The sequence below is a fragment of the Caretta caretta genome, chromosome 1 (genome assembly GCF_965140235.1).
Source record: "Caretta caretta isolate rCarCar2 chromosome 1, rCarCar1.hap1, whole genome shotgun sequence".
In the NCBI taxonomy this organism is placed as follows: domain Eukaryota; kingdom Metazoa; phylum Chordata; order Testudines; family Cheloniidae; genus Caretta; species Caretta caretta.
The window spans coordinates 29,403,586-29,422,668 of record NC_134206.1 but is presented as its reverse complement, the minus strand read 5'-3'; the positions used below and the strand labels follow the sequence as shown (position 1 = coordinate 29,422,668).

Below are 19,083 nucleotides of genomic sequence, written 5' to 3'. Positions count from 1 at the left end.
AAGAAGCCCCAGGTGACTTCCGTCCCCCACCGCCACCCTGGTGTGGAATGGAGAGCTGGGGGGCGGGGGTCAGTCCACTGGGAGCTTGTGGGGCAGCCAGGTTCCTGGTAGGGAGCTGAGAAACCAGGCTTGTAGCTCCCCACACAACCCCTCTTAGGCTGGTGGAAATGCTCCTGGTGAGGATGTGCACCACCAACCCCATGAGAGTAGTGTGGCCATCAGCCACTGCAGTAATTAATGTGGCGGCTGTAAGTCTACCTAACATAGGTCGACTTATCTTTGTAGTGTAGATGTAGCCTAGCAGAGTGATGAAGTGGAGCTTCAATTCATTTCTGGCTTATTACAATAACCTGCAACCCACTAACCCCCTCTTTTTGTCCTATGACTGCAGAGGTGTTAACAGGTCGCTCTATCTTAAACAGTCCCTTACAACATGTGCTTACTATTTATGCTAAAGAAACTGGTCCACCTTACATTTTGCTGTGGTGCTGGGAGTACCTTTCCCAGACCTGACGACAACTCTTGGCTTGTCTACGCTACCACTTACTTCGTTATAACTTACGTTGCTCAGGAGTGTGAATAATCCATATCCCTGACCAATATAAGTTACACCAACCTAAGTACCAGTACAGACAGTGCTATGTCAGCGGGAGAGCTTCTCCAGCTGACACAACTACCGTTTCTCATGGAGGTGGAGTAATTAAGTTGATGGGTGAGCTCTCCTGTCAGCTTAAAGCGTCTTCATCAGATGTGCTACTTTCTCCCACCAACCAAAGTTGGTCCCATAAGAGATATTACCTCACCTACCTTGCCTCTTTAATGTAGGCAAGGCCTTTGGGAAGCAGCCAGTCACAGCAGTTTTGTTTTTCTCTTGCTCCTCTTTTTCTGCTTCCTAAATAGACTATAAAGTTGGTCAAATGGGACGGACATTCCCCCCACCAAACTGTGTCCTGCATCTTGCAGGAGAACAGGCTGGAGTGGGAGCTGGACGTGCTTTCTTCTCTAGAACAATAAGCTATCGATGAACAGAGATGCGAAGGACTGAGTGGTTACAGAGACTGAATTATGCTCTTGCCCGTAGGCACACTCATTTCTGGAATGGCACGCTGGTGACGAGTGAGCAGCCCCTGCCCATGCAATAGTGTTTTTGCTGAGATAGGGCTCAAATTTCCAGGGCTATAAATATGGAATATTTCATGAGAGTTGCCATCTCTTTTTACAATTGCCTTGTGATGGGGAAGATTTTGCTTGTTTGAGCAGGATTATCCTTTTCATGTCTTTCCCACCCTCTTTTTATACCTCTGTCATCATACACCAGCCAAACTTCAGGATGCAGAATATTGATTTAATGCAAATTAGATGGGGAAAAAGCCAGACGGGGTCAGTTTTTTGTCTGTTAGATGAAAATAATATCCCCAGAGCGCTCATCTGGTCAGAAGACAGCAGAAGTGGCTAACATTAATATACCTGAATGTTTTAATGTAAACTAATGTAAAATACAGAAAAAACTCTGGAATCTTGGATTGTCATCGATAAGGAATGGAAACCTAAAGAGAATAAGCAAATGGCCCTCAGATATTTCCAAGTTCCTAACCAACTGCTGATTTTTTCTTAGCTGCAAAGTTCCTGAATTCTCCTTTCTGCTCAGTAGAACTAGAGAAGATAAGTATTCAGTCGGCTGGAGCAAGAAGCCAGCAGGAGTGCAGGAGTGTACTCTAATAAGAGTCTTCCTAAGGGTGACTGCATTCAATACTTTGCTAAGATTTGATTTTCTGTGGCTTTAGTTGTCTTTGCACTGGGACAGCTATTTTTTCCTCCTCCTCCTTTTTGCAAGTGGTACATGATTGTAGACAAATAGTTGTCATTTCACATCTGGGACTCCTACTTTACTCAACACTAGCTCCTAAGTTAAATTAGTACTTTGATCTGAAAGCCAGTTTTCTATTATTTGCCATGGTTAGCAGAGTGTATCACAAATGTGATAAACTCTGCTCAATCAATCAGAGCATTGATTTTTACTTTTAATTTTATGTTACTTAACAGCTCATTCACAAAAGTTAAACTTGTCTGCCTCAGACTGGAGCTTTGAACTTCATTAATGTGCATTTTTAGGATTAGTTTATTTCTTTCATTGGGAGCTTTAATGGTTTAACCTTTCACTCTGTTTAACAAATCTGTTTAACAAATGGAAAATAATTAAAAAGTGGATGCAGAAAGGCCACTGCACTGTCAAAAGATATTGGATATCTGTTGTTCATGAACAGAACAGTTGTCTCCCAAGACACCATTAGAGCTAAAGAAAGCTCTGTATTAAAAATCTTGGACTTGTTTGAATAGGTATTTTCTGTGATATTCTGTGCCAGGGAAGGCTGACGTGTTGAGTAGGTGATGGCTTGCTGTAGGAGGCTGTTGAGACAATTTTTGGAGGCACCAAGCCCCATAAACTTGGAGAGAAACAGGAGACCATTCAGCTCCCATTTGGTGGCCCTCAACAATGAATTCCTTTGAATTTCTAACCCTCAGTTCACATTCACATGTCATTTTGAAGGGCCCAGAAATTACTACAGCCCAAGAAATGACTGAAGTGCCCTGCACAGCTGGGACTGTGGGGGTTGGTGGAGAGGTTAGTCAAGAAAAACAAAACAAAAATAAACCAGGAAAATACTGCTGTGAAACTATGTTCCCCTCCACTGGAAACCATCTTCATTTCCTTGGTGGCCTTCGTTATTTAAAAAGGACCTAATCTTTTGGCCATAAACCTTTTTAAAGCTCTCCAAGCCAGTGGCAAGTAGGTAAGTGGATTTTTCAAGCCTTGTTATGCTTACATGAAACATACAAGATGCAACAGAGGGTGAATTTTATTTACTTTGCTTGCTTGCTTGTGTTCGTTCAAGGCTTGGAAAGCTATCACTAGAAGGCACTTGCATTGTACATTTTATCAGATGGTGGTCCTCCAGAACAGAGAAAGGCACAGCCTAATATTCTCTGGCTTAATTATAATTGGAATGAGAGTTTTGTTATCTTCAGCCTGATGTTCTGTTCTAAACTGAATGGAACGCTGTGAGATAATTCCTGTGGGTGGATTGGCCATTGTACAGAATGTTGGATCCCTTGGATGTACCATTTTGAAGTGATCCATATGCCTTTTGTGTTTTGTTCAATTTCCATTTTCACTTGTAACAGCCAAAAGATTAAGACACAGGCATGTCCCTGGGATTAATGACATGCTGGGCTGAATGGTTGTATTCAGCCCATCTGGTCATTAATCCCCAGAAAAGGCCCTATGGCTCAGTCCTGCAGTTATCCTGCCATTATGCTCCATAGATAGTCTGATCATGGTATCCCCAGTGATTCTAAAGTAATCAACAAAAGCCCGTTTACTCACTCAGTTTATAATTTATTACATTTTCAGTAAGAAACATAGCACAAAAATCCTTCCAAAGTGCTGTTGAAATAGTCCTAAATGACAGCTGAAAATCTCTTCGAAGATGTACAATATTTGCAGAGCACTGTGGGATTTATCTAGTAAACGTAATTACTGTTTTATTGTTGATCTAATTTAGCATTAAGGAAACAGAAGCATCTTGCTAGCAAAATTCCAGAAAAACAATGCCCTCAAAATCTGCTCTGTCTCTGTAGGAAATGTTTTGATTAGTGGAGAAATTAATGCACCAGTGATCAATTATTTTGTTCTTAAATAAGCATCCAGGGCTTGATTTTGCAACCATTCGAGTGAGTGAAGAGCTCTCGCTGACTTCAATGGTGCAGAATTGGGCCTCCGGTATTTATTGTAGCGAAGGCAAGGAGACTCCCACTTCCTCCTCCTCTCCCCCCCCCGAGATCCTTTAATACCCATTTTACAGTATTCTGAGCTAAGAATAGATTTTAATACATACACTGTGGTAACATTGTCATATGGAGTTTCACTCGAAAGATTAAATGCCATGGAAAAGCTACACAAGGCAGTGGAGAACAGTAAATTCAGGAGGAGAGACTAACTTTGTGCAAAGGTAGCAGATAGATCAAGGAGGAAGATAGGGGAGGAGGCTGTGATACTCTCTTTCGGTGTCCAGAACTGTAAGCCCCTGTGTTACCTCCTGCCTCAGCAAGAGAGAGCTTTGCTGGAGCTTAAACTCTGTGTGTCAGCTCCCTGTCACACCAGTCTGTCCACTGCCCCAGCAAACCCCTTGAGACTCTGTCAGTCTTAACCTTGTCTTGCAGGTGAACCCCAGTTCCTGAACACCCTGAAAGAGCATTCCTCTGCAGCCCTATCATAGAAATTGCCAAGTCCGCTGACTCCAAAGACGCAGGCTACACGCCAGAGGATGCACACCTTACTTTAATGTAATAGCACTGAGATGGATTTATTATAAAACAAGAATAAGATTATTAATAAAGACCAGCAAACTAAGTGATACTAAGCAGAGAGAATAGAAACAGAAAATAGTTATGTATAAAACATGCTTCCTAGTGTCTAAAATTTAACAGATTACAATCCTGGTCTCAGGCAGTTTTGCACCTACAGTCATTTTTCAGCGTCCGCAACCCACATGGTTGGGGGATCCTCCTGTCACGGATTCCAAGAGCACAGCCCCTTTTGTCCCTTAAGTGATGGGTAACAAAGGAGTCCCCTTTCTTCCCTTTTATAGTCCAGAAAATCTTTGAAATGTGTTCTTTGATGGGTAAATCCAGACAAAGTTCCTCTTCCCTGCTGCTTGTTCTTCGGGGTGTAGGCGCCCAGCCCCTCCTTCATCCTCTGGTCAGTTTGCTTTCTCAATTAGCTTGACCACAGTGTTTACCTTAGATGCAAATATATGTTCATTGTCCTTCGCTTGTAATCAAGCCATGCTATTTTGCTCATCCGTCTGTCAGCTTGATCCATGTGGGCAGGTAAATCCACATTCCTTTGACTAGGGCAGGCTTGTTTCTCAGCTGCGTTCAAAATGTATTTCCAGTCCACGTACACAACTCTATATACACAACCCGTACATGCATCCCACAGTGATATTTGTGACCAGCATGTCACCAGTTTTTATATGCTACCTTACAAGACATTGTTTGGCTAGATATCCTGACAACAGTGTGTTCGGTGCGCCCTTGTCAGTTGGCATACAGGGGCTCTTAAGGTCACAGAAGCCTTAGACTCTGTCAGGAGAGAGTGTCTTTAGATTCTTGGTATAAGAGCATTGTTGCTTTTTACGTTCTGGGGGGTTAAAGAACATCACATATGCAAAAAGAAAGCTCTCTCTTATTATGTACTTTACGGTAGTATCCAGAAAATTGGGTCCCTGTGTTGCCAGGTGCTGCACAGACACACAGTAAGAGACCGTCCCTGTCCTAACAGCTTATGATATAAGGCCCAGATTCAGGGAAGGATCTTTATTCAGGACAGAATTGAAGTACGCACTTACGCTCAGAAGAACTGCATTTTTTTTTCAAAACCATTTTGGCTGTAATAATCAGAAGTATGATTTCCTTGCATAACCCATTAAAGTAGTTAATTAGATAACGAGTTTACTGAGGGAGCTTAAAGGGTTACTGGCCTTTTGATACTAGATTTTGAATCCATGGATGTTTTATCAGCAAATAAATTGTTAACTGGAAGATTAATTTTTTTAAATCCATTTTTAGCCCACTCCCTTCTCTGCTCACCCTCTTCCCCTCCCCCCACACACATACTGTCCCAGCTGTCAGTGACGGGCCATTGAGCAATGTAAAGTTGACAGGGAGCTCTGAAAAACGAATGGGTGAGAGTTTAGAGATTGGGAATGCAAAAGGGATTATTACTATTTATAATGTCTGTTCTGGTATTCTGAGGGCCAACTGAGACTGGCAGCCACAGGGTGGGGGAAATGGGTATAATGTATAAGCACAGCGAACAGAGCGATGGTTTGCAAATGCCATGTTAGTGCCACCATTTTGGTCCTTTTTGGTGTGTGTTTTGTTGTTGTTGTTGTTTAAAACCTTTTCGGTGGGGGCTTAGTGAGGAGGGGATTAGCTGGATGGGAAAACCGACAAAAAGGTCAAGTTTAGCTTTGTAAAAGGAGGCTGTTAATCCTGACCATAATGTTGCAGTAGCCATTAAATAGCAGTTTCACATGGGAACCTGTAACCTCCCCTTAAGTTGTGTAACACAAGGAGATGATGGTTGGAGTCAGGACTCAAGTGCACAGGCCAGATTAGACCATGTGGCCTTGGGTTTCATTTCTTGATGATTTACTGTGCAGATTTTGCTGCTCTGAAGTCAGGTAGAAACAACACAAAAAAATTATGTGTATAAACAACTGAGATTTCCTCCCTTTGTCTCCTCCCACTGCCAGCTTCGTAACTGCTTTCTGCCCCAATGGTTGGGGCAGGCTTTCCTTTTTCCTGTGTACTAAGCCCTCTTCCTTTTTCTCCATCAATATCCTGTTTAGAATCCACTTTTTTGGGATGATCTCCTTACATGGAGCTCATTGTCAATTCCTCTATGAGTGTGGAGTTGTGAAATGCTCTCCCCAGCTTCATGTTTGGTTTGCCAATATTACGGCCCAGTACTGCTCATTCTTACTACTGGGCACTGTCCTGTTAATGTCAATGGGAGAATAAAGAAAAGGAGGACTTGTGGCACTTTAGAGACTAACAAATTTATTTGAGCATAAGCTTTCGTGAGCTACAGCTCACTTCATCGGATAGTAAACACTGCCTCTGGCAGAAGTGTTAAAAGCATCAAACCCTTAAAAACTGTTTGGGGGTGGGGAGCTTTTCCTGTGTTTTGCATAATGTTGTGTACACGTGTGGTGTACACGTGTACTGCTCATTCTTACTACTGGGCACTGTCCTGTTAATGTCAATGGGAGAATAAAGAAAAGGAGGACTTGTGGCACCTTAGAGACTAACAAATTTATTTGAGCATAAGCTTTCGTGAGCTACAGCTCACTTCATCGGATAGTAAGCACTGCCTCTGGCAGAAGTGTTAAAAGCATCAAACCCTTAAAAACTGTTTCGGGGTGGGGAGCTTTTCCTGTGTTTTGCATAATGTTGTGTACACGTGTGGTGATCTGTGTTGTAATGATGTTCTCCCGTGATGAAGTTGTCAATTAATACCGAAATTATAAAGAATAATTGGCCCAAAGCTGCTCTGTCACGCTGGAGTAATGCAGAGTCAACCCATTGACTTCAGTGAAGTTATTGCAGGTTTTCTCTGGTGTGACCAAGACCAGAATTGGACATAATAATAGGACCCAAGTTGCATTTCTTTACTTTTGCACTTGCTGAGTTGGCTGGTAATAAAGACAGTGCTGCATATTTTTTTCACAGCCTCATTCTAATGCATTTAAAAAAAAATTGCCTCTTTCCCAAGAAGTCTTTGATTTTGTTAGTCTTTTCTTGCATGCGTAAATCTCTTCTCAGAAAATCCTGGAACATACTTTTTTTTCTGGGGGTTATTTTGCAGAATGCAGGAAAGTTATTTTTCCTGAAGTTCTGCCATTGGCTGATCCTACATGAAAGTTGACCACAGACTTGTGAGGTTCCAGAGCACAATTACAGGCAGGCTTGTTGAATTGCCTTTGCAGGGATTTCCTGATCTCAAATAAAAACAGCTCTTTCTCTTTTCTGTTTGAACAAACAAACAAAAGTCTTCCTCCTGCCTTATGCCGTCCCCACTTGCTATGTGTGCGTGTCTCTCTCTTGTCAGTGTAGCTGATATGTGGTGTTGTTGTAGCCATATTGGTCCCAGGATATTAGAGACACAAGGTGGGTAGGTAATATCTTTTATTGGACCAACTTCTGTTGGTCAGAGAGACAAGCTTGCAGTTCTGAGTGTAACCACATATCAAAACAAAATGCAGTTCTTCTGAGGGTAAGCTCATACTCCAGATATTTCCTGAATAAAGATACCCATACGGAGCCATGCTTGTCTCTCTCACCAACAGAAGTTGGTCCAGTAAAAGATATTACCTCACCTACCTTGTCTCTGTCATTCAGGGAGATGGATTAGCTATGCTGGACTGTCTCCACTAGGGGGCTGTACCAGCATAGGCATTTGTAGATAAGCTCCCTTTGTAGAGGCAGTTATACCAGTGTAAGGTGCTTTATCCTGGTATCGTTTATTTCGCGTTAGTTGAACCAGAATACCGATATGCCTGTGTCTACACTGGGGGAGGGGAGAGGCTTCCACTTTAACTATGCTGGTGTAGCTAAAACAGCAAAACTTTTAAGTGTGACAAGGCATTTGTAATAAGTGACCCAGATCACGCTGACCCAGATCAGGCATTTCTTGTAGACTTATGCCCATTGTCTTCCGTGGGAGTTCTAATTCTGCTCCCACTTACACCAGTATAAATTAGAAGCGACTCCATTGAAGTCGATAGCATTGGACTGGAATAAAATCAGTTTAAGAAAATAATTTGGTCCATTTAATCATGTTTATAGATGAAATAAATGGTGGTGGAAATCACATGTTGGTAAAGGGTTTGATTTGATGTAACATATACACCAGGAGGAGCAGGGTGGTGGCATGAAAAACAGATGGGGGGGGAGGGGTTAGCTTAAACACAATTTTTGTCACAATCACCACCGCTTAAATCATTTCTGAACTGGGCCCACTAGATGTGCAAGGGAAACAGGAGTGGGTCGAGATTTCTGAAGTGCTTGGTCACACTTCAGGGCGGGGGTTCTCTCTGCTGCTGGAACACTCAGTATGGAGTTGAGTGATATGAAGACTACTACTCAGGAACTAAAAAGAGGTTTTTAAGTGGAATGCACAAAAGGGAGCAGGACCAGGAGAGAGGAGGGTAATGAATGGGTAGGCACTGGGGCTGTCAAAACTGTGACTTGAGCAAGGAAAAGGAAATTCTGCACTAGCAGGTCGTCTTGATAAATAAGCCCTTCTAAAAGTGTATTTAAAAGGTGGAAAACTGGCATCTGTAGACAGCTAGTATCTATCAGATGTCTCTAAAGCAGGTAACTTGGTACTGTTGTACTTTTCCTATCTGATCACCAATAGCAAGAAAATTATTTTCCAGAAAAGGGAATGTAAATGTTTCCATCCACTCTCTCATGCCACTTTCAGTATGGCTGCTCATTAACTTTAACAGTCCTCCTCCTGCCTGCTAATGGATCTAACTTGTGCTAAAGTTTACTTGGGGTTGCACAGACACATCAACCACCCCTCAATCTGCAGTAGTGAGCTTTAATGCATGTTGTCTTAACAAAACTTTTCAGATGACAAGATCTGTCCTGGTTCAGATGCCACAGGCATCAGTGCGTGATGGTGACATCACACGGAACCAAGTGTCCCTTTCTGTTGAAAGGGAAATGGTCAAAAGCATGCACACCCCACATCTGCTGGAAAGTAATTAAGGAATGTTGGGCCAGGACCTGAGCTCTCACTCTGGTCCCTTTGTGCGGCTCCCACTGTGCCCAAGAGGATGGAGAGTTGGAGTGGGGATTCTCCTGTGCAGGGGGAACCCCCAGGTGGCATAAAGATAACATAGATGGTTCTCTGCCCTTCACTCCTGGGCTCCAACCCCCTGACATAGCAAGGACTGGGAGTTGCAAACTCGGACTTTGACGTGGTGTATGACTTGGTCAAGTCACTTGGTCAAAACCCACCTTTGCCATGATGCCTACCAAAAAATTGACAGCAGTTAGGCAGCTGGTGAGCCATGAGCACTGCCTGTTATGTTGACCAGTATTGTCTCATTGTTTTCTTGCACTCCCCTCTTGGTGTGTTTGTGGTCTCATGTCTTATACTGTAAACTCTGGGTTAAAGAGTATCTTTTTGTTCTGTGTCTTTTTGAACAGTGCCTAGCAAAATGGGGGTCCTGGTGCAGGACTATGACTCCTAGGCACTATGACAATACAAATAAATAATAACAACTTGGGGTGGGATTTTCAAAAGTGCCTAAGTGACTTAGAAACACAAGCCCTATTGAAAGTGGAGCATGTGCTCCCAAGTTACTTAGGTACTTTGTAAAATCCCACCATTAATCTCTGTGCCTCAGTTCTTTTATACAGTGAGGATAATCATAGTTACCATAGGAATCTCATGAGGCTTACTCAGTTCATATTTGTGAAGCACCTTGAGATCTCCAGGTGGAAGGTCCTATCAGAGTGCTGAGGGTTTATTACTGTTGATATTATTGACCAATTGCATTACATCAAAAGGGTAAGTACTTTTGATATATGAACATTTAATTTAATTCATTTTTTTTCTGGGGTATTTTTGTGTAGGTCCTGAGGGAGTCTAATAAATTGGCTGAAATGGAAGAACCTCCTTTGTTGCCAGGAGAAACCATTAAAGACATGGGTATGTGAGCATGGCTCTAATTGCTTTTTTTTTATTGATTAGACCGAATTTCCATAATCCCTAGTATGTGTTGAATGGAGTCATTGTCAGCCACAGGCATGGGCAAGGCTAACTAACTACAGTGTGCCTAGTACTCAAATTTGTCCTGCAAGTCGGTGTCTAGACCTGTCTGTGTTTCCTTTTACTGAGACAACTGGAAAGTTTGCGATCTTAGGGTTCTTGGGTTTGGTTTTGTTCTGGCTTTTTTCATTCAGGCTCTTTGATGTGATTGAGCACAGTAGGTTTGCTGATGAATTCCATGGAATGAAATTCTAACCAAACCTCGCATGCTTTGATTTGTCTCGGGGGTTCTAAAATGGGACATCTCATAAATAACAGCATGGATAGTTGACCTGCCATGCTGGTCTTTTCCCTTGCCTCATTCCCTTCCCCTAAAAAATGACCTTATGTAGTCTTGGAAGAATAGATCGTTGCTGAAAAGTTCATGTCCTTCCCCAAAAAACTCCAAATGTTCAGTAATAATCAGTGGCTGGAGACTGACATTTAAACCAGCGTGTTCCCCCATGGGTGCATGTTATTTCTCACATGTGGGTAGTTGTTAAATATCTTCAGCTATTGAGGGGTTGCAGACATTTCCTAGGAAATCTAAGGACAACTCCTCCGATTTCTTGGCTGAGTAGACATGCTCTGGAGAGCTCCTAGGGAGCCATTTAAATATAGAGTCACTAGTATTTGTATCTGTTTGTAAAATATACTGCAGAGTATATAGATATTAAAAACAAAATACAGAAAGATGGCATGTGCTAAAGGTTATAATAGGGAATTACAGAATTTTTAAACCAATCTACAGGATTCCATAGCTGAGATACCTTTTTCCATTCAGTGCTATTGAGTTTGAGTCCTTTCTGTAGACCCCTATAGGTTTCATTCCTATTCCATTGTATAGAAGTTTTCCATAGGGGTAGATTTTATTTTTGAAAATGTTTTTTGCCCTGTAAATGGTTTAGATTTGCTTCACTATTTTAGAAACTCTACCGAGATGCTTTTTTTCCTCCCTATTATTTGGTTTCAAATATTTCCTCTTTTTTTGTAAAATGTCTTTGGGATCTGTAGTTGAAAAACACTCTGTAAGTACTAAGTATTTATTATTTTAATTAGAACTGGCCAAAAGTATTCAAAATTTGCAAATTTAACAAAATGGTTGATCAGAGTTTCAGTGAGAAAACAGGTTGCAATTTTCAACAATTTTTTCCCACAAAAATTTCTCTGCTCCCTTGTTTACTCCAACCCCTGCCTCCACCCTCTCCAAGAACCCTCAAGTAACCAATCAGGACTTTGTCTTGCCCAGGGGCGGGCAAACTTTTTGGCCTGAGGGCCACATCGGGTTTCCAAAATTGTATGGAGGACCAGTTAGGGGAGACTGTGTCTCCCCAAACAGCCAGGCGTGGCCCAGCCCCCGCCTCCTATCAGACCCCCCTGCTTCTTGCCCCCGATGGCTCCCTTGGGACTCCTGCCCCATCCAACCCACCCCGCTCCCTGTCCCCTGACCACTCCCGGACTCCCCACCCCTGACTGACCCCTGCTGCCCCATCCAATCCCCCCTCTCATTCCCGACTGCCCCTCCCCGACCTCTGCCCCATCCAACCCCCCTGTTCCCCACTCTCTGACCACCCTGACCCCTATCCACACCGCCGACCCCTGACCACAGCCCCTGAACTCCCCTGCCCTCTATCCAACCCCCACTCCTCCCTTACCGCGCTGCCTGGGGCACCGGTGGCTGGTGGCGTTACAGCCGCTCCGCCCAGAGCACCGGGTCAGGCCGTGGCTCTGCAGCTGCGCTGCCCGGCCGCCCAGAGCGTTGTGCTGGCAGCGTGGCACACTGAGGCTGCGGGGAAGGGGGAACAGCGGGGGAGGGGCTGGGGGCAAGCCTCCTGGGCCAGGAGCTCAGGGGCCGGGCAGGAGGGTCCCGCGGGCCGGATGTTTGGCCCGCGGGGCCGTAGTTTGCCCACCTTTGGTCTAGCCTGTCAGTATAGGAACTTATCAATGTAATTTCTGACTTGGCTTAAGGGGTCAGTAATGAGCAACACAGACTGCTTGAGACCACACCCCTGTCCTGCCCCATCGACCTTTGAGCTGAATGCACTTATTCCACCCGGCATCCAACACAGGCACCCTGGGGAACCCAGTGATCCCCACGTGGCAGCCACGCTCTGTTGCCAGACTGCCAGGCAAGCTCTCCCACTGACTTCACTGGGAGTCACATGCCGTGACAAATGGGTCCAGTAGGGTTTTGAAGCTGGAGTTTCTAAAGGAGGTCTGTTCTTTGCAAACTGCTTGGATTTGGCAGCTGTAGTCAATAAGCCTTTTCTGAAAAGATTGTTTGTGCCTCTGATGGTGAAGGAGTGCTGGTACCTCTCATTGCAGAGTGCTGCAAGCCAGTGCTGTTGCACAGAGCCTGCAGAGTGTTTTAGTGACACGAGACGTAGCGTGGCAATGACTGAAGGTGGGGGGGCGGGTAAAAAGCCACTTGACTGTTGGCATTTTTAACTGACAAGAAACAGAAGGGTTGCTACGGGAAGTGTTCCCAGTAGAGAGCCAGCAGCACCTCTTGCCTAGAATGAATGAGAAGCATTGACCGCCTTTTCAGAAGGGGACTGTTTTGAGTCATCATCACTCAAACCAAAAAATAATCGTTTGTGGCAGATTGACTTTATTGCTGAATTAAAGATTAAAATCATTGGCAGTTGGCAAATAAACTCCTTCAGTCAGATCCACAGCTGGGTAAATTGAAGCCAATGGAGCTATGATGATTTGTACCAATCAAATGCAGAAGTTCACTGTCTCAGAGTTAATTGAAGGATCAGGACCTACGCATGCGAAAAGCAGCCATGGGAAAAGTGGCTTCTTGCATTTATGACGATATCTGAATTGGTATCACAGCACTGACCAGGATCAATGTTTAGTTTCATGCTGATTTTTACACAACATTAGCTATTTGCCCTTCAGGGCAGTGATGGTCTCTTTTCTATGTTTGTGTCATTCCAACACAACGGGGGCCCCAGTCCTGATTAGGGTGTTTAATAAACTTTAATAGTTTAATAAAGTTTTTAAAGTTTTTAAAGTTTAATAAACTTTAATAGTAATCTTTTTTTTTTTTTTTTTTAATGAATCAACTGTGTAGCCATATGTAACTTCTGGTTTCTTCTCTTTGTGAACTGTTTTATTCCCCCCCCCCCCCTTCTTTTTTCTAGTTATAGAATTTACAACACATTTCATCCATCTCATCATATGCACCCATACAAAGATCAAAGGATTGATATTTTTTTTTGCATGCTAGTAATAAAACAAATGTCTCTTAAAATTGCACAGTTGTTCCACAGTGTTTGTGTTACTGTGGTGCATGATTTTTGCAAAAACTTAGAGACTCTTTCCTTTGCAAACTTCTACCTTATTTCTGGATAAGTATTGACTAGACAGTGATATTGAAAGCAATGTGTGTAACCTAGAGATGTGCTTACATGGTGGTATTTGTAGGCAGGTTCAGTTTCATACCAGAGCACAAATAGCCTTTACTTTGAACCCTTATTTTATAACTGTAATGGAAATTGCACTCATAAATCTGGGCAGGATTGTGCAACCCTTGATCATACCTGGAAGCACTTGCTCATGCAAGGAGTGCCATTGATTTCAGTGGGACTGCCCATGTGAGTAAAAGTTGCAAAACTGTAAATGTAAGTTACTACTATTAGGTTTTTGCTCCCATAGATTAACCTTAAACTTGCACTAGCCGCGTTTCTCTTTCTTTCACTTATTAGCCAAAGATGTGACTTACATCTGCCCATTCACTGGAGCTGTAAGAGGAACCCTGACTGTTACAAACTACAGGCTATATTTCAAAAGCATGGAAAGGGTAAGCTTTGTAACCATTTGATTCCTTTGTCTTCTGTATGTTCTGAAGCGCTGGACCTGCCGTTATGACTGTAAAAATAGCGGTTATATGTTTTGGTGGTTGGTTTATTTGTTTTTTCCTTTTAAACTAATAAATTTCAACTGTCTCCAGGACCCACCGTTTGTCCTAGATGCTTCTTTAGGTGTGATCAACAGAGTGGAGAAAATTGGGGGTGCTTCCAGCCGTGGTGAGAATTCGTATGGGCTGGAGATTGTATGCAAGGTAAGTGGTCCTGGGGAGAAGATTTCGAAGTGAGCTGTAGCTCACGAAAGCTTATGCTCAAATAAATTGGTTAGTCTCTAAGGTGCCACTAGTACTCCTTTTCTTTTTGCGAATACAGACTAACACGGCTGCTACTCTGAAACTCTTTTTAAAGAAGGTGTCCCGCTGCCTGGTATGGGACACAGCTAAGCGTGCTAAGCTCAGATTGCCAGAAAACAGGGCTTGTTCCCCAAACTGGTGGTACACTCTATAATAAAATTTCAGCAAGCCAGTGACAAATGTATGCTTCCAAAATACTATACTAGTTATTATGGAGCCACAGACAGTTCCCTTCAGGCCCTCTAGCCCCTTATGCACCACCAAGACTAACCAGACTTCTGTGATAAATGATTATTAAAACCAGAAATCACATGTTTGGTTCATCTAGTTCCAAAGAACCAGACACCCACCCCAGGTCAAAATATACTTCAGATCCTATCAAAAACCACACTGGTAGCCAATCCTTTAGTAAACTAAAGGTTTATTAATATAAAAAAAGGGAAGAGAGTTATTAAATGGTTAAAGTACATCATATACATCACAGTTGATTTCAGAGTTTGTAGACCAAGATAACAGCAGTGATGTTAAATCTGCTAGCTTGCAATAAGTCTCTCTGCATCACCCAAAAGATTGGGGGGCCTCAGTCCATTGTTCAAAGCTTCCCTTTGTTAGAAATCATAATCCAGAGATGTGGAGCAGGGAAGAGGCAAAGAGGTGATGTCACAGTCTCCATTTATATCCTCTTCTAGGACATTCGAAACTTACGGTTTGCTCATAAACCTGAGGGACGAAGTAGGCGATCCATATTTGAGAACTTAATGAAATACGCTTTTCCAGTATCCAATAATTTGGTAGGTATTTCTCCTGCTGTTACCAGAAGATGCAGATTGTTGGTGCACAGCACTATTTTTATGGGGCGATTTTATTTGTGAGAGGAGAAATGCTGATATTAAATCCTTTCTGGGTATGTCTACACTGTGCCAGCTGACTTGGGCTAAGGGGCTCAGGCTAAGAGGGTGTTTAATTGCAGCGTAGACGCTTGGGCTGCAGCCAGAGCTCTGGGACCCTCCCATCTCTCAGGGTCCTAGAACCTGAACATCTACAGTGCAGTTCAACAGCCCCTTAGCCCGAGTCAGTTGGCACAGGCCTGCCGCAGGTTTTTAATTGCAGTGTAGACGTACCCTGTGTGGACAAAATGCTGCTTAGATCGAGGTCTTCTGGAATTCTAGGTGTGTTGAAACGACAGGCGGTCTGGTTTAGTGATTAAAGCCCAAGAGCAGGAGTCCCGAGATTGGATTCTGTTCCTGTATCTGTCACAGACTTCCAAGATGATCTTGGGCAAGTCACTTTTTTGTCTCATTTTCCCATTTCTAAAATAATAATAAATTGCTTACTCCCCAGGAGTGCTGAGACTTTATTAATTAATATCTGTAAAGCAGTGCAATGTTAAATGGAAAGTATTCTTTAAGTGTAAATTATTATTATTATTATTTATTAATAGTTATTAAATGCCCGTACGGCCTCAAAGCCTGCTCTACTAAAGACAATGGGAGTCTTTTCATTGATTTCATGGCAGTTAGAGCAGCAGTTTGTCACATTTTACATGAAATTGTTTGAGCAAATTTCATAAATTCCCCAATCCTGCAACTTTGTGTGCATGTTCATTCTGTGCCTGCATTGTGGAGACCCACTGATGTGAGTATTAGTGAGAGAACTCCCCTGTGCCACACTTGAGTGGGACCTACTTATTTCAGCGGGGCTCTGTGCAGACAGATTGCTGCGTCCACTTGCAAGAAGTTGCAGGATCATGCCATATTTTGTAACTGAAATATAGTATATTTTTCATGTATAAAGGAAATGCAACTCCTCTGTGTCACTGTACAATTATTTGAGAAGGCTGGGTGGGGACTTTTCTCACTGATGCTCACATGCTTGTAATGGAGCAAAATGTTCAGGATACAATGAAATCTGTCAGAGGTTCACAGTCAATATTTGGCTGACTACTCTCGCATCTGCAGAACAGCTGGTCCGTTCAAGGATGTGATGACCATGCAGTTGTTGCTTTAGTAAAGGATGCACTTCTACATAATGTGTGAGAGGAGCCTTCTTGCCACACAAGTCATTTTCTTTTAATGCAGTTTCCACGGTATGCATCCGATGAAGTGAGCTGTAGCTCACGAAAGCTCATGCTCAAGTAAATTGGTTAGTCTCTAAGGTGCCACAAGTACTCCTTTTCTTTTTGCAAATACAGACTAACACGGCTGTTACTCTGAAACCTTTCTTTTAATAATAAACACCTTTTGTCCCTGTGATGTAGGAGGTAATAGATCAGTGTGATAATGAACATGGAGGAATGTACGTTGGTGTGTTAATTACACTGTAGAGCGGGCGTGTCAATTACTTTACAAAGGCTTGAAGAAAAGTAGTGTCGTAGAAACAAAAGAAGAGTCACCGGTTATTATCTGAGATGTCAGATAACATGGAAAATGAACTTTGAGTATTTAATGGTAAATGTTCTTTCTCTCAGCCCCTTTTTGCATTTGAATACAGAGAGGTTTTCCCTGAAAATGGCTGGAAGGTGTATGACCCTATTTTGGAGTACAGAAGACAGGTAGGTGCTCGTTTCACATCCTTGCTCCTGTACGTTATTCTCTGGAAGGTAAGGTCTTGGCTGGAATAGAATTACTGATGGTGTGTAAGGAGGAAGAACCCAACTCAGAAGTGTCTGCAGGGTCAGGGCAGTGGTCAGCATATTTCAGTAACTGACAGCAGAGGTCCAGCCCCACAGGCAGTAACAACACCTTAAACATTAGTGTAAAGGGGACTCAGGTTGCTGCTATTTTCCTGATAACGTGGTAAAAACACCTGTGGCCCCTGTCTACACTGTCGGCTACAGAGGTGCTGGCAGCTGCTGAAATGAGTGCTAATTTTGCTAGTATAGGCACAAGCCCATTGAACTTTCTAGGGTACGTCTACGCTTAAAACCACGACCATGGTTCTCCCATCACTGTAGTTCAGGCACCTGCCCGCGAGGCAGTTGTTAGGTCGATGGAAGAATTCTTTTCTCAAACTAGCACTATTTACACCAGGGGTAAGAGGGTTTCTCACACCCCAAGAGATACAGCTATACCAATGTAAGTTTTCAGTGTAGATCAGCCCCTATTTAATGATGGGTGTTACGGTTTTTCCATCATGCTTTAATTAGTTTTAATCCTTTTTCTAGACATTTACAGCTTCCTAAGGGTCTTTTTCTTTTTAAATAAAAAAATGTTTCTTTAAAGAGTTTTTTTTAAAATGTTTTAAGTAGGAAGTTGGAAGGAGAAAATCCATATGAATATTGTAATATATACTGTACATTGTCTTGGGGGCTATTTTAAGGGATCAGCCTAGGCAGGGTAAGGTACAAATGTCCATAGCCTGGAACAAAGATTTGGAGTGTATCCAGACTGGCCTTTACAAAGGTGTTAACTACTTTGAGTTACTTGGCAATAGTTAACTTGAGGTAACGAACTCTAGGGGTACGTCTACACTGCAATAAAAGACCCATGGTGTGGCCATACTGGCCTGGGTCAGCTGACTTGGGATTGCGGGGCTTGGGCTGCCAGGCTATAAAATTGCAGTATAGACATTCAGGGCGCAGGGTGGGGGAACCCTACCAACTTCTTCCTAGTGTAAATACTGCCTAGGATTATGTCTTCTCTGCAAGAAAAGTGGGTTATTTGCATTGAGATAGCTCTCTCAATGTAAAATCAGAGGGGAGACAACGCACAGATATATATGTAATTGAGATCAACCATCTTTCTTCCCCCCCCACCCCATCCCTCAAGCCTAGGGTTTACCTTGACTAGTTACATTAAGGTAAAAATTACAAAGCCTTGTCTCCTCTAGGATGTTACATCGAGTTAGCTATCTCAGTGTAAAAACACACTTGGGTTTTGCAGTGAAGACAAGGCATGATCTGAATTCTGACTGTGATGGAAGGTTTGCTTAGGTCCTGAATCATGAGGGTATTTGTCCCTTGCCAAACTTTGGGGTATTTCGATCTATTTATTTATTGCTGTTTGTAACTCTGGATGTTCTCATTGTCTGCGTCTGTATAAGTAAGTGTCTGATCCTTGTTTTGAATCTTTACTTGAATCTTATTGAATGCATCGGATAATGTGTAAATAATATGATATTCTTGTTAAAATAATAACTGTCCATTAATAAATCAGTATTGTGTTCCTGGCATGGTACTGGGATTTGTGCATACTATAACAAAACTGGGATAATATAGCAAATTCGATAATGAGATTACCTGTCTGTGACCATATGAAGTGTGAACAGAAATCACAGAGGCAAAATGTATGTGTTATCTAGAGAACCTCTGAAATGGATTTAAAAAAAATTCTGGGAGAGCTGGTTTTGGCACAAGCAGTGCATTGATTCTACAGGGACCCCATGGTCTTGCATCTTAATTGGCATCTCACGGACCAAGTGGATCTTTTCTCTCTGGATGCGGGAGTAGAGGGCAACAAGTAGAAGCCAGCTGTCAGGCATTCAGAAAAGGTCTGACTTCTGGAGGAGGATAGGGTTGCCA

General features: G+C 42.8%; 1 protein-coding gene across 5 annotated transcripts in view; it reads left to right on the top strand.

The window, feature by feature from the left end:
- MTMR2 (myotubularin related protein 2) overlaps positions 1-19,083 on the top strand; it is an 80,276-nt gene that overhangs the window by 45,228 nt on the left and 15,965 nt on the right. For all 5 annotated transcript variants that reach the window (XM_075126855.1, XM_048843804.2, XM_048843823.2 and 2 more), the window contains 5 exons: positions 10,219-10,294; positions 14,110-14,204; positions 14,355-14,465; positions 15,254-15,355; positions 17,032-17,115. In XM_075126855.1, coding sequence (XP_074982956.1) covers positions 10,219-10,294; positions 14,110-14,204; positions 14,355-14,465; positions 15,254-15,355; positions 17,032-17,115 — 468 coding nt within the window. The remainder of the gene's footprint in view (positions 1-10,218; positions 10,295-14,109; positions 14,205-14,354; positions 14,466-15,253; positions 15,356-17,031; positions 17,116-19,083) is intronic.